At 36.4% G+C, this 15087-nt stretch overlaps 1 protein-coding gene across 1 annotated transcript in view; it reads right to left on the bottom strand.

Annotated features, from left to right (window-relative positions):
* VEZT (vezatin, adherens junctions transmembrane protein) overlaps window positions 1–15034 on the bottom strand; it is a 79138-nt gene extending 64104 nt beyond the window's left edge. The window contains 1 exon segment of the mRNA XM_079141335.1: window positions 14886–15034. Within this exon segment, the coding sequence (XP_078997461.1) occupies window positions 14886–14921 (36 nt within the window). The 5' untranslated portion in view covers window positions 14922–15034.
* Between the last annotated feature and the right edge of the window lie 53 nt (window positions 15035–15087).

The raw sequence follows: 15087 nt of genomic DNA, 5'->3' as shown, positions 1-15087 counted from the left end.
CTGTTGTTACCAACTGAACGGAAAATAATGTGGAGTAAACAAGTTCATTAAGTTGATCTAGTGAGGTATTGAGTATAGTTTATTTTTTTTTAAACCAGAAAGTAGACTTGGAATTTAAAAACTATTTAGCAGATTAAGTTAGAAAACTCAAAATAGGTCAGCATTATTCTCTTGACAATATCTACATTTATTACCAATTACCTCATTTTTGTTTCAGATGAGCTATAATTTATATGTAAGAATTCAGGAAGAGCATCTGCCTCAAGCCACATAAGGCTAGATACTGGCTGTAAAGATTCTTGGGTACTATAAAAACAATAGTAATCTATTCTTATAAATTACTTTTGAAGTTAGCTCAATGGCTATTTGTTGTTTGTTTTGGTTTGGTTTGGTTTTTTGTACCAGGGATTAAACCCAGGGACATTTAACCGCTGAGCCACATCCTAAGTTCTTTTTTTTTTTATTTTTAGACAGGGTCTTGCTAAGTTGTTTAGGGCCTTGCTAAATTGATGAGGCTGGCTTTAAATTTGTGATCCTTTTGCCTCAACCTCCCAAGTCAGTGGGATTATAGGCATGTGCCACCACACCCAGTCACTCAAGAGGTTTTTAAAACAACTCTTAACTGAAAATCGAGAGAAAATTCAGCCAACATATGATGCAATGAATTTCTTTAATGTACAGTAAGCTCATATAAACCAATAAGGAAAACATTTTAAAACAGTATTAATGAGGAAAGGATATAAAGAGTCAATTTAAAGAAAAAAATACAACAGGGTTAATATAAATGAAAACATGCTAAACTTCATCCTTGATTTAAGAAATGCAAAATAAGATAAAATTCTTATCTATTAGTTGGCAACAATTAAGAAGTCTGATAATATATAACATTGGCAAGGTATGAGAAACAGATATTTCATATACTATTAGTGGGAGTATAAGTGCAAAAATATAAATATATATGTCCATCATCTAGCAATTCCATTACAAGGTATCTAGCCTACTGATGTAGTTGCAATAGTATGCCAGAACATACATACAAGAATACTGAATACTACAACTATTTAAGAACTCAATTTATGTGTTTAAAAATCCACAAAATCAAATTATACAATATATCTATGTGTGTCACATAAAGATACACACAAATATAATTGTATTGAAACTGATCTCGAAGAACACATACCAAAGTGACTATAGTGGCTACTTCTGCGGAGAAGAGGGGAATAAGTGGGGGATCAAAGAAAGATAAGGGAAAGCTAACGCTTTCCTTGTATTATTCGAACTTCTTACCATAAGAATATATTCATATGCTATTTGTGTGGGAAATGGTACCCAGCATAAAGTCTGCTAAAAAAGAAGATGGCCAACTAATCATGAGTCTATCAAATGAACAGAAAAATCTTGTGCTCTTTTCTATATCAAAATTAATAATCTGGGGCTGGGGAGATAGCTCAGTCGGTAGAGTACTTGCCTTGTAAGCACAAGGCCCTGGGTTCGATCCCCAGTACCCAAAAAAAAAAAAAAAAAAAAAAAAATTAATGATTTACTTTAATTATTAGAGATTCCTTTATTTAAAGCATCAGTTCTATATCAAAATCACACTCCTGGGTCTGACAAAACATTAACCACTGTCAGATGTTATTCGGGTTCTCTAGTCTATATTAAACACAAAAAGCAACAGGAAGACACAGGCGTGCTAGCTAGAAACAGAAGTCAATATGAGGCACAAAGGATTGGCACAGAAACCTGCAACTGTGGGATGTTTGAGGAGTAAATCTGTTAATGCAGCCTTCCCACCTACATGAATCTGTGCCCCCCTGACCAAGAAGCCTTGTCTTCATTCCCAAATTACAGAACTCATCAAATTATTAAAAGTTCACTTTAAAATTCTGATCAAAAAAAAATAAATAAATAAAATTCTGATCAACTTTAAAAATCATTTTTAAAAAAGCATTATATATATATAATATATAAAAGCATTTTATATATATAAAAATATATATATAATACCATATATGTGGTACAAAGTAAGTTGTATATTTTTAAGTTTCTACTGTGCCAACAGACCTCTAAAAGCTCTTGAATTTAGAATGAAACCTTTAAAGAACAGCATATCTGTACTTAAGGGACCACATGGAAGAATATTTGCCTGGAAAGCATTATTTGCTACTTTAAAAGATTGTTCAAAAAATCTATTATCTTTGAATATAGCTTAAAACCATAGGTCTAAAAGTGATTATCTCATATAGAATAGCAATTCTCTTTTTTAAAAAATACTATCAAAAAGGATAAACTCTTGTCAATTGCTATGACTTCCATATTTCTTTTCAGGCTATCTTTAGAGTACCACAAAATAAACTGATGAGGAAAAATGTTGTCATCAAATTATACAAGGCAGCAATTTTCTTAGTTTTAATGAAGAAGGTACTTACTGAGCTAAAACTCTGTCAAAATTAACAAAACCCTACAATGGAAAATAAATTTTCCCATTACTATTAATTATATTGCCAATATACTACATTTCTTCAGAAATCATTAAATATTGGCTTTTCTTTAACTCAGTACATAAGCAGAAAGTATAATTTGAAATTAACTACTTCCTTCGTGTCCCTCCCTTAATCCTTGAAAATATCATAGGACAGTGCCCTGCAAAATTAAAGATATTATAAAATAATAGGAAATACACTTTGAAATTTACACATTTGAATATAACTCCTAAACACTACCCCAAAAGCCCCAAATGCAAACATTCATTGTTCCTTAATGTTAGCAAAGCAAAATCTCATTATAGAATTCAAAAAGATTAAGCTAAAAGGGTCCATAAAAATGGATCCAGCTACACTACTCACAGACAGCATAGTTCTAATTTCTCCAAATGGTCCTAGATGAAGAATTTAGGGCCTCTAGTCCGTATTCTCTTCTTGACCACACACCTCTTCCTGTGATGAGTCCCACTTGTTTCTCCACAAGTACAGGACAAAATGGCCACTGAAGAGGAGGGCGTGCCTTTGTCATTACTAAGCATTTTCCTATCTGAAGCTGCTCTTTAAAAAAAACCTGAACATTATTTCCCCTGTGCTACTATTACTCAGCAACTGCAGAAGGTAACAGGAAAGTGGGCTTTCAAAGGATGTTAGTAATATCAGTGCATTTTAAACATTTTTTGAACCAGTTGGATAGATAAGAATATATTCATAAATTTTCCTGGCAGCAGTCTTCTCATATTTTCACTGAAAAGCATTTTACCCACTTACTCCTACATGAGTGCTATAAAAGCAAAAAGTTTTTAGAACAGTTTCCAAGATCTTAGTACACAATAGTACAAATGCTATTAAGTACACTAGTACCTAAGTCCAAAAATAAAATTAAAACACCGAACATATTCATATAAAGAGAGACTAATGTCAGGTGTGGTGGCACGTTTGTAATCCCAGCTACTTGGGAAGCTGAGGAAGGATGACAAATTTGAGACCAGCCTCAGTAATAGCCAAACCCTGTCTAAAGGGCTGGGGATGCAGTTCAGTGGTAAAGTGCTCACCAAGCACATGCCATATGTGAGGCCTGGGTTCAATTCCCAGTATTAAAATAAAAAAAAAAAAAAAAAAAGGATTTGTAGTTCTGTAGTTTTGGGAAGAGATAAAAAGGGAGACCTTTCTCTCAAAATGATAAATGATTCATAATTCCCTCACATTAGAAAGGGGAAATCTAAAAGTAAAAGTAAAACAAGGAAAGGACCAGGTATATATTAAAGTAGAAAATCTATTTTCATAAAGATCTTAAAGTGATGAAATTAAAAGCCGTGGGTTAATCAGCAAAATCTATCCACATAGGTGATTAAAATCTGTCAGCTACATAAATTGCAATATAGATTTTAAAATAAACAGTATCCTCAAATATATTATTTCAAATAAATACTAATGCACACGTTGATTTGCTGTTTTGCTGTGGGAATAACAGGACATCACAATGGATACTGTAAACAGTAGCCCAAAAAACCCAGGCAGTCAGGTTAGTACACTGCCTCACACATGCCCTGCGGAGTAGGCTGAGCTTAGGGCCTTTTCTCCTAAATCCATAAGGCATGATTTGCTTCCAGGAAGTTGGGGAACACCTGGTACAGAACTGAAAATAAAACAGAGCCAGGCACGCCTTAATCCCAGTGGCTCAGGAGGCTGAGGCAGGAGGATCACAAGTTCAAAGCCAGCCTCAGCAAAAGAGAGGCACTAAGCAACTCAGTGAGACCCTGTCTCTAAATAAAACACAAAATAGGGCTGGGAATGTGGCTCAGTGGTTGAGTACCCATGTGTTCAACCCCCTGTACCCCTCCTGCTCCCCGCAAAACAGTCTAGGTTTCTAACCTAGAAACAGACTGGACTAGTAGAATCTCTTCCTGCATTTCCCAATTCATGGAAGCCTCAAAGGGTCTACTCTCATTTACTCAACCTACCAGATAGTTTCAGATTCCTAGAATGAATTTAAGAAAATTTTCATACTAAAGATAGTCTGGTACAAAAGATAATTTTGTTACAATTAGGAAACAAGCTCTAGAGAAATTAAGTGATTTCATTCAGAATCTCATTGCTAATTAATATGTCTGTCTCTGATTCACTGACTAGTTAACATTCCATGATGCTTTTTACAGAAAGAAAAATTTTAATATGACTGCATAAAGTACCAAGGTAATTATAATAAATAATGTAAATGCTATGTATACAAAAGGACTTGCATTTAAAAAAAAATGCAATGAAAATACATAAAAGAGTTCTGGGATTTAAAAAATAAATCCCATGATTACAAATATGGTCGCACATGTCTGTAATCTCCACTACTTGGAGGCCAAGGCAGGAGGATCACAAGTCTTAGACCAGCCTCAACAATTAGTGAAACCCTCTCTCAAAATAAAAAGAGGGGAATGTAGATCAGTGATAAAATCCCACTAGGTTCAATCCCCAGTACTGGAAGAAAACAAATGAACAAACAAACGTAAAAGAGGTTGGAGACTAGCTCAGTGGTGGGGCCTTGCCTAACATGCATGAGGCTCTGAGTTTCATCCCCAGGATCACACACACAGAGAAAAAGCCTGAACTAAAAGAGGATAAAAGAGAGACATATATGTTACTTTTTTCAAATGTTCAGATTTTAAAAAGAAAAAAATGTTAATATCTATACTTGAGCCCTGAGGATATGTGAAGAAACCAAAACTAAAGAAACAACACGACACAAACAGGGAAAAATTGGGCTTCATCCCCAAGAATAATCTTTATAATTCATATTAGACATGTAGTTTCTTCTTGCATATCTGGCGATAAACTAGCTTTGGTCTTCATTGCCCATCTTTTCTGTCGATAGGCTTGTGATTTAATAACGTCATTACTATTCTATGATACTGATAAAAGTATGGATTTTTGTATGCTTCTAATCTCAGTTACTATTTGAAACTAGATTATTTTAAATAATAAAGTTTTAGGGTTTTGTGTTGAACAAATGGAAGCAGAAGATACATTTTGAGGAAAAATAAGATGACATATTATCTTAAATTTTTTATGTATAATTACTCCAGACAGCAAGCTCCATTATCAAAACAGCAAATACTGTCCATGTGTACATTCACAGACCAAAACAATTTCCTTCCATTAGTCAAATCAATAATGTAAGTAGGACTCTACAAATAACACTTCGGAAAAAGGCTTAGTGTTCTTTAGAGGTATATGATAACCTTTAAAAATGCAAAGAAAGGAATCACTCAAATAAAGGAGGACTTTTTAAAAATTTTATTCTACATGTGGGAGGTTTTGAGTTGTTTCCTTTTGCTGAATTGATTTAGTCATATGGACAAAAAAAGTACCAAAGCTGAACCAAAAGTACCAAAGCCAATAAAGGGTTAACATTTAAAATTTACAGAGAAGAATGAAGGATGAAGGACAGCAAGAGATCATGTTAGAAGAGGTAAAAGTTATCATTCTCAGTGAGGGACAAAGGAAAAGAGGGAGAATGAATTCAAACAAAGAGCAAACACCTTTGCCAATAAAGACCTTGATTATGAAAAATAAGGTTACCAAAGACGGATTTGAGGAGAATGCAAAAAGTTCCTTGAGGACAGCACTATCTCTATAAGAAGGACTTAACAAAGAAATGGTTTAGATGGACAACAAATAACATAAAGAGGTAGGAAAAAACTGTTCCTTCAGATAAAAAGGTCTTATTTCCAGGTACTTTTCCCTCTTGGAGTAGCAGAGTTTAAGAGAGAATGAATGACTCAAAATTTCTGCTATTTATTTATTTACTTATTTATTTATGCATGTATGTATGTATGCATATAACAGGGATTGAATCCAGGGGCACTTGATCACTGTGCCCCATCCCTATCCCTTTTTATTTGAGGCAGAGTCTTGCTAAGTTGCTGAGGCTGGCTTTGAACTAGAGATCCTCTTGCCTCAGCCTCCCCAGCAGCTGGGATTACAGGTGTGCACCACCATGCCCAACTCTGCAATTAATTTATAATGAAGAAATCTGAAAGTTAAGAAAGGGCAACATCAGAACTTCAACACCTTTCAAAAGTGGATAATTTAAACTTTCAAACATCTTAATTAGTGATTACAATAACAGAGTAAAACAATAGTGTAAGTATTTTGGTATTTATTTTATTTAAGGCTCATGTGAGACAAGGTGTTCATTTTCTAAACCTTGTCCTGATGACATTTAGCCAGCGAGAGAGATCCAAGACAGGTTACACCGTCCTCAGGATAGGACTTGTAGAAGGTTCTGATTAACATAAAATCTTACCCAGGCATGGTGTAATTGCACACCTGTAATTCCAGTGATTTGAGAGGCTGAAGCAGAAGGATCAAAAAACAACAACAACAAAAAAAGTTCCAGGCCAATCTTGGCAACTTGGTGAAAACCTGTCTAAAAAAAATTAAAGTAAATAAATTAATAATAATAATAATAATAATAATAAAGGGCTGGGGATGTCACTCAGTAATAAACTGTCCTGGGTTCAACCCTAGCACTACAAATTAACTAACTAACTGAAATAAATTATCCTAGAGAAATAAGAGCCATAGCCCCATATAATGGAATTAACCTTATTAGTATATAGGGAATCTAGGCCTAAGATGAAAGTGGTTAGATTCTAGGGTAAGGACTGGAAATTGGTCTGAGAATCTCACTCTTCCTTTCCTCCTTCTGTTCCTCTCCTACACCATCTTTCAGGGCTGTTCTTCTCGTTTCAGACTGGGAGGTCTGTTATGGCAGGACTGCTATGGCTTAGATATGAGGTATCTCCCAAAAGCTCAAGTATAAGACAATGGAAGAAAGTTTAGAGGTGAAATGATTTGGTTATGAAAACTTTACCTAATCAGTGCATTAATCCACTGATATGGATTGAATGGGCAGTCACTGTAGGCAGATAGGGTGTGGCTGGATGAGGTAGGTCACTGGGGGCATGCCTTTGGGGTTTATATTTTGTTCCTGGTGAACAGAGCTCTTTGCTTCCTGACTTCCCTGTCCTGAGTTGCTTTCTTCCTCCATACCCTTCTGCCATGATGTTCTGTCTCATCCCTGGCCCAGTGCAATGGAGTCAGCCATCAATGGGCCAAGATCTCTGAAACCATGAGCCACCCCTCCCCAAAACTTTACCTCTTCTACATTGTTCTTGTCAGGTCTTTTGGTCACAGTGACGAAAAAGCTGACTAAAACAGGGACTCAATGCCAACCTCTAAAAGAAGCACAAATGACCACAATTATAGGAAAAGATGGTAAAATTTACTAATAATGAAGGAAACAAATTAAAACAAGATACTTCAAAAGAGTTTTAAAAGATTGGATGTTGTTAGAGTACTTTCCAAAACTTTGCTTGATTTAAAAATTTTAATTTTAGGGCTGGGGATGTAGCTCAGTCGGTAGAGTACTTGTCTTGCAAGCCCAAGGCCCTGGGTTCAATCCCCAGCACTGCCAAAAAAAAAAAAAAAAATTTTTTTTAATTTTAACATGACATGTGCCTCTGGGTCTCAAAACATAAATGAGCCTGATTTCTGACTCTAAAAATCATTAAAATAACAGTGTTATCCCAAATATGCCAAAAATATCACAAATTTCCGTAGAGAAGAAGGTTAGGCCCTTTGATAGATACAGTGGACTGGCTTGTTCAACCTCCATTTCATCTTTCTTCCAGTGTCTCTTGTTTGCAGAGGCAGGTACCTTTGACATTTCTCAAATTAGCCTGAGCTAGAGTTCTAGATATAAATTTAGAATTAGGGTTCATCTAATTAGGTGTACCTGTGAGACACTGAGAAGGTAGAGGGAAAGAGGTCTACTTTTTGCTCCTTTGGCTTCTCTTTTGCTCTCTTCCTACTTCATAACCATGTGTTCTTAGCTTTATGAGCATAGTAACCTTAATAGAGTTTGATACTCTAGAACTTTCAATAATAATTTAACCATTAATTTCTTGTATTAAATCTCCTCCTGTGTATGGTTGATAGATGGGTTTCTTTTCTTAAATAGAGTGAATGTCTGCCATAGGATTTAGTATCTAGAAGTAGGGCTGGTTTAATAAACCTGAAATGCCTTGCAGTGGCAGAGGAAACACCTTGTAGCTGGCAAGGAAAACATGCCCAACAAGCTTTCTGCTCTGGGAAGAGTTTAATGAAAATGACCATCATGCCTGATAAGGAGGCACAAGCATGTAATTCCAGGAGACGGAGGCAGGAGGACCAAAAATTCAAGGTCGGCCTGGCCATGCAGCAAAACCTTGTCTCAAAATAAAAAATTTAGAAAGCCTGGATATGTAGCTCAGTGGTACAGTAGTTGTGGGTTCAGTCCCCGGTACCACATGAAAAGAAAGAAAAGAAAGAAGAAAAGAAAGGCAAAGGAAAAGAAAGGAAAGGAAGAAGGAAGGAAGGAAGGAAGGAAAATAAATGACCATTTACAAGTGGTAAGCAGCACTGAGACAAACAATAGTACCCAGGGACCAGGTAGTCAGTACCTTCCATAGGTCTAAAAGTCAAAGGAAAGAAGCAGTATTACTGACACCCTGTAAGGGCTGAAGTTACAAGGGAAGAATCACCCAAAAAGAGGCCTGATTGTAGGTACAAGAATGTAATCACTACTAAATGTTAGCCCTGTGGGGAGAGAGAACAAGAATAAAAACTCAAACCTCTCTAGTGCCCTCTGATCTGCAGGTCCTTCCTACTGATTGAACCCAAATGAAACCAAAAGGGCAGGAGAATACAGGTGAATATAGGTGATGCAGTTCATACTTCTCAAGGCAGAATTATTGGTCTGAGGGATGCATGCAGAAAATTTACCACCAACAATAAACATCAATCCCTCACCCATACATCTGGGTATTAAATAAGTCATGGGTTAAAGGAAAAACTGAAATGGAAATTACAAAACTATGAGATAAACTACATTTCAAAATTCAGGAGATACAGCTAAAGCAATACTAATAGGAAAACGTATAGCTTTATAAATTATTTTCTGTATTTAAGTGTTTCACTCATGAAGCCAGAGGAAAACAGCACAATAAACAACAAAAAAAATGTAATAGATAAAATTACAAATTTTTAGAAATTTAAAAACACAGCTGAATTGAGCTGATCAAACAAAACCAATAACTAATTCTTTGAAAAGTCTGTCACTATTATGTATAATTATAATGCATCAATTAAAAAAAGAGGAAGAAAAAAGAAGTCTGACAAATCAATACTCTGGCAAAACTGCAAGATAAAAAGAGAGGGCATGACTAAACATACATAGTATCTAATTAGTGTTATAAATGAGACTAAAAATTAAGAAACTACTAAGGACAGTTTATATTAATAATTTTGATAACTAAGATTTAGAACAATTTTCTGGGAAGTCTAACTAATATGTAATATTTACTAAATACTTTCTATATGCCCAGGTATTACATAAAAATTTTACTTACATTAAGTTACTTAATTCTCATAACTGCTCTGTGAGATAGGTACTATTATTTCTATTACTATGAAAACTGAAGTTTACAGGGATTAAGCACCTGCTCAAAGTCACATTAATAAATAGCGAAGCTAGGATTTTTTAGGCTGTCCAGCTCCAGAGCCCATACTTTAAACTAAGAAATTATCAAAATAGAAAATGTAACTGACCAATAACCATGTGCACACATACACATACACACACAAATGGAAGTGATAGACAATATCCATTCTCCAGCAAAGACCTAGATCCTTTAGGGGCCATTTAGCTATATCCTCATGGAAGAGATAATTCTCATTTTGTAAAATCAGTCCTAGAGCACCAAAAATGGGAAACTGCCTGACTCATTCAGCAGTCAAGCAATAAATGTTAATGGGATTGGAAGATTCAATATTGTGAAAATGTCAAGTTTTGGGCTGGGGTTGTGGCTCAATGGAAGAGCGCTTGCCTAGCACATGTGTGGCCCTGGATTCGATCCTCAGCACCACATAAATAAATACAAATAAAATAAAGGTATTGTGTTCATCTATAACTACAAAAAATTTTTAAAAGTCAAGTTTTCCCAAATTAATCTACAGATTCAAATAATCTCAATCAAATCTCATTTTTTAAAACTGAAATTGACAGTCTTCCAAAATTTATATGGAAATACAATGAGGCAAGAAAAAAAAAGGCAATCTTGAAGAAAAAGAAAGCTGATCCTATCACATATTACCTATTATAAAGTTATAGTAATTAAAAAACATGGGTAAGGGCAAGTGAATGACCAATGTAAAAGAAGAAGGAATTCAGAACAAATCCATACACCAAAGGTACCCTGACTGCCACAACACTACAATTCAGTGGGGAAAGGATGATCTGTTCATTAAATAATGCCACCCAACTGGACATTCATAAGGCAAAACAACACACACACACACACACACACACACACACAACCACATTTATCTTTACTTGATACCACACAAAATCAGTTCCATGTGGATGGCAGATCTAAATGCAAAAAGTCAAAGTTTTTAGAGAAAATATCTTTGTGACCATAGGGTAGACAAATATTTCTTTAAAAAAGCACTAACCATGAAAGGAAAAAAGTAAGTTGAATTATAATAAATAAATTTAAGAGCTTCTCTTTGTTGAAAGACACTAACAGAGTACAGATGCTGTATACAAGACTGAGGTAAGAGATTTTAAAAATGTATATCCATTAAAGGACTTGTATCTAGTATATATAAGGAATTTCTTCAAATCAATAACACAGTCCAACAGAAAAATATGTAAGAACTTAAAGTAGCTTCACAAAAGTGGTTATACAATTGGCAAATAAACATGTTAAACATCATAACTTCCTTATCAAGGATATACAAATTAAAGTTACCAAGAAGATATCAGAATATAGCCACCAGAATAATAAAAAGACTGAAATTACCAAGTGTTGGTGAGAACATTGAACACTTCAAACATTACACAGAACACTTTAGTACAAACTCTTTTGTAATAATGTTTGACAATATTTAAATAAGGAGAACTTATGTTTTTCCTATGAAGTATACACCCAACAGAAATACATTTAACAAAGCACAAGGCAAAAGGTTTACAGTAACACTATCCATAACAGTTTCAAACTGGAAACTTACCTCATGATTATCCTCAAAAGAATGGATTAAATTCTCATATATTCACATGGAATACTATGCCCAAATTAAAACGTTGACTTAACAATATGGATAAACCTCACAAAGAAAGTCAGAAAGCAAAAAAAGCCATATGCAAAAGAAAATGTAAATGGAATTGCACAGTGTGTAAGCAAGAAACAAAAAATAACACATCCACAAGAGTAACCTAGGTTAGTTACAAGTTATAGCAGTTATCTTTGTGGTAGGGAGTAGTGAGTGAAAAGCAGATGGGAACTGGTAATGTTCTCTTTCTCTCTCTCTCTCTCTCTCTCTCTCTCTCTCTCTCTCTCTCTTGTTTTTTCCTGCTGTATGGGGGACAGACCCCACAGCCTTGCACTTACATGCACTCTACCTCTAAGCTACATCCCCAACCCTGATGTTCTGTTTCTTCATCTGGCAGCTGCTTACATAGGTATGTGCAATGTGTGTACATACATCAATCTGCATACCTATGATATGTGCATATTCCTTATGTTATTGTTATGGTGTAAATATGAGGTGTCCTCCAAAAGCTCATGTGTCAGGCAATGCAAGAAAGTTTAGGGGTGAAATAATTGGGTTATGAGAGCTTTAACCTCATTAGTGCATTAATCCCCTGACAGTCATTAACTGGGTGGCAACTGTAGGCAGGTAGGGTGTGGTTGGAGGAGGTGGGCAACTAGGGGCATGCCTTTGGGCCTTATATTTTATCTCTGGTAAGAGGTCTCTCTCCTTCCTGGTTTTCCTGTGTTGAGCTGCTTTCCTCCTCCACACCCTTTTGCCATGATGTGCTGCCTCACCTCAGGCACAGAAAAACAGAGTCAGCTATCTATGGACTGAGACTCTGAAACCATGAGTCCCAGATAAACTTTACCTCCTCTAAAATTGTCCTTGTCAGCTCTTTTGGTTACAGCAATGAAAAAGCTGACTAAAACAATTATACTGCAATACAAATTAATATGTGTTACAAGGAGTAAAATAAACAGCAATTGGAATTTTTTTTCCCAAAGATATCATAAGGGCTTAGTAGTATTTGAAGCACTTTCCCCCTGTGCTGGGAATTGATTCCAGAACCTTGAGCATGCTAAGCAGCAAGCTAGGCAGCAAGCAATCTACACCTGAGCCACATCCCCTACCCCAGTCCCTAAGTCAATTTTTAAGAAGCTAGGTTGCATATGATGTAGTGCAAGGGTAGAAGGAATGCTTAGCATGTAGAAGACCCTGGGTTCAATCTCCAGCATTTGAAAAAAAAAGGGGGGGGGGGGGCTAGCATCAAATGGGAAAATGGGTAAACAAATGTAACACTCAAGCAAAGAAATAAAAATAGCTAATAAATGTATAAACATACAAAATGTAAATTAGAACAATGGAATGCTATTTTTGCCTATCAAACTAGCAAAGATTAAAGGAAACTAACAAGGTTGTTGATAATGATTTGGTGAAACAAGTACTCTCTTATTCTTAATAGAAATGTGAATTGGCATAATCTTTCTCCATAAGTCTTAAAATGCTCATGCTCTTTGACCCACTAGTTCCTAGAAATTATTCTAAGGGAAAAATCAGAGTTACAGAAAAAGATGGACTTATATCAGGGTTGATTACAGTGGTATTTTGAAACAATCTATTCATAAAAAGAAAATGGTTATATGTTACATGATGTGAGAGTAATTATTTATTAATCATGTTTTCAAAGAGTGATGAGTAGGAAAAGATTTATGCTAAACTAAGTGAAAAATACATATAAAATTCTTTGTATATGTTTTATGTTAACAAATATCACACACAAATATAAACATGCATTTGAACAAAAAAGTCTGTAAAAATTCACAGCATATTGTTAATAGTGGCCATCTTTGGGTCATTTTAATTCTTTTTGTTGTTTATTTTCCACAATAAAATGTTCTTTGAGCTTTTATTACTATTATATTCAGAAATCAGAGAAAATAATAGGGTAAAAAATATGGTTACCAGTTTCCGCTACTCTAAAAATCTAAGCAACCTGGATTTCTCCCACATTCAATTGGAAATGTCTGTCCGAACCATTATTCCTTCCATTATTCTTCTCATTTCCAAAATTCAGGCTCTAGGTTTTCTAGTGAACCCCTTGCATCCAGACTCTACATTATAGTTAAATGGCTACATTTTCCACTATTTCTACATTGCAGAAACATCAAATCACTTTACATAGGGAACTGCCACACCCCAGTCCCTAAAAAGGCACATCAGGTACTTCCACATCTCCCACCCTGGACATACTCAGAGCTCTTCTCCTATGATATTTTTTTTCCTTTCCATCTTCCTAATTCGATTCGTAATTCAAGATTCACCTCGGATATCATTTATAGTTCTTTAGTTCTTGGAGACCGCAAGAACAGCCAACCATTTCCAAATTAATCTTCCAATGACAGTTGTACATATGTCAACATTTAACATTCTGCAGTTAGTGCCTCATTCTCCCGTTGTATGGCATAGGTCATTTTCCTCTTTCATTCTTCCTTTTTTCTTTTCTTAAAATCTAGTAGGATGAGCTAACGTACACATATGCAATGCATATACACAGCGGTGTGAGTTTTTACCTGTCTGAAGAAAATTGGTATCAAAAACACTGGCCTGATTTTTTTTCATTCAAGATGGCAGAGAACGTCTTAAAATAGTCCTACACAAAAGCACTAATCCAGAGCCTTGATTTCAAAACTGGCTACACCTAGCGCAATAGCAAAGGACAAAAGAAAGGAACCTAGATGCTGAGGCACCCCGGCCCTAACTACCCACCGCAGGTCCCACACCCAAAGACTAATCCATGCTAGAAAGGTGGCACCTGCTGCCTGCGTTTCGAGAACCACACCTTGATGGTGAACAGTGACCCGAAGCACTATTGGATAGTGACCCAAAAATTCGAGGATGAAAAAGGGAAAGGCTGAGTTGTATTGGTATCTGGAATGCACGTTCCGGCCCCGCCCAGGAACAGTCCCCCGCGGTGCTTCTGGCTCGAGGAAGGAATGGACAGGGCTCCCGCCCCAGGGCCGGGCAACCCGGCTCAGACCGGGAATTCTGGGCGGGCCTGAGACAGAAGCCGGCAGCGGCCGGGGTGCCTGAGGCTACACCTGTCAGGCTGCGGCCAATACTAGGCCCCGAAATCGCTGGGGTTGGGTGGTCCAGGCCGGCAAGAGCGCGTCAGCGGATCCCTCGACCAGGGATCGCCCAGTCTCCTTGCTTTCCCTTTCGTCCTTCTCAAACAAAGGCAATCCACTCCCACCGCCATTTTCCCCTTACCTCAAAAACCACCTCTTCGTCAAACTCCGGTGTCATCCTTCTCCGCCATGCCACCCGCCTCAGCACGATGGGAAATGAAGGCAGGCAGGAGAACAGGCGTGCACCGAGGCTTCTGCTCCTGCCTGTCCCGTAGGTCTGGTCAACTACAATTCCCAGCATGCCTCGCAGATCACGCCCCTTTTTCCAGTCCGCTTATTGGCGC

Source organism: Sciurus vulgaris, assembly GCF_902686455.1.
Source record: "Sciurus vulgaris genome assembly, chromosome: 5".
Lineage (NCBI taxonomy): Eukaryota > Metazoa > Chordata > Mammalia > Rodentia > Sciuridae > Sciurus > Sciurus vulgaris.
Note: the sequence above shows the minus strand (reverse complement) of the source record. Positions and strands in the feature narration are given on the sequence as shown.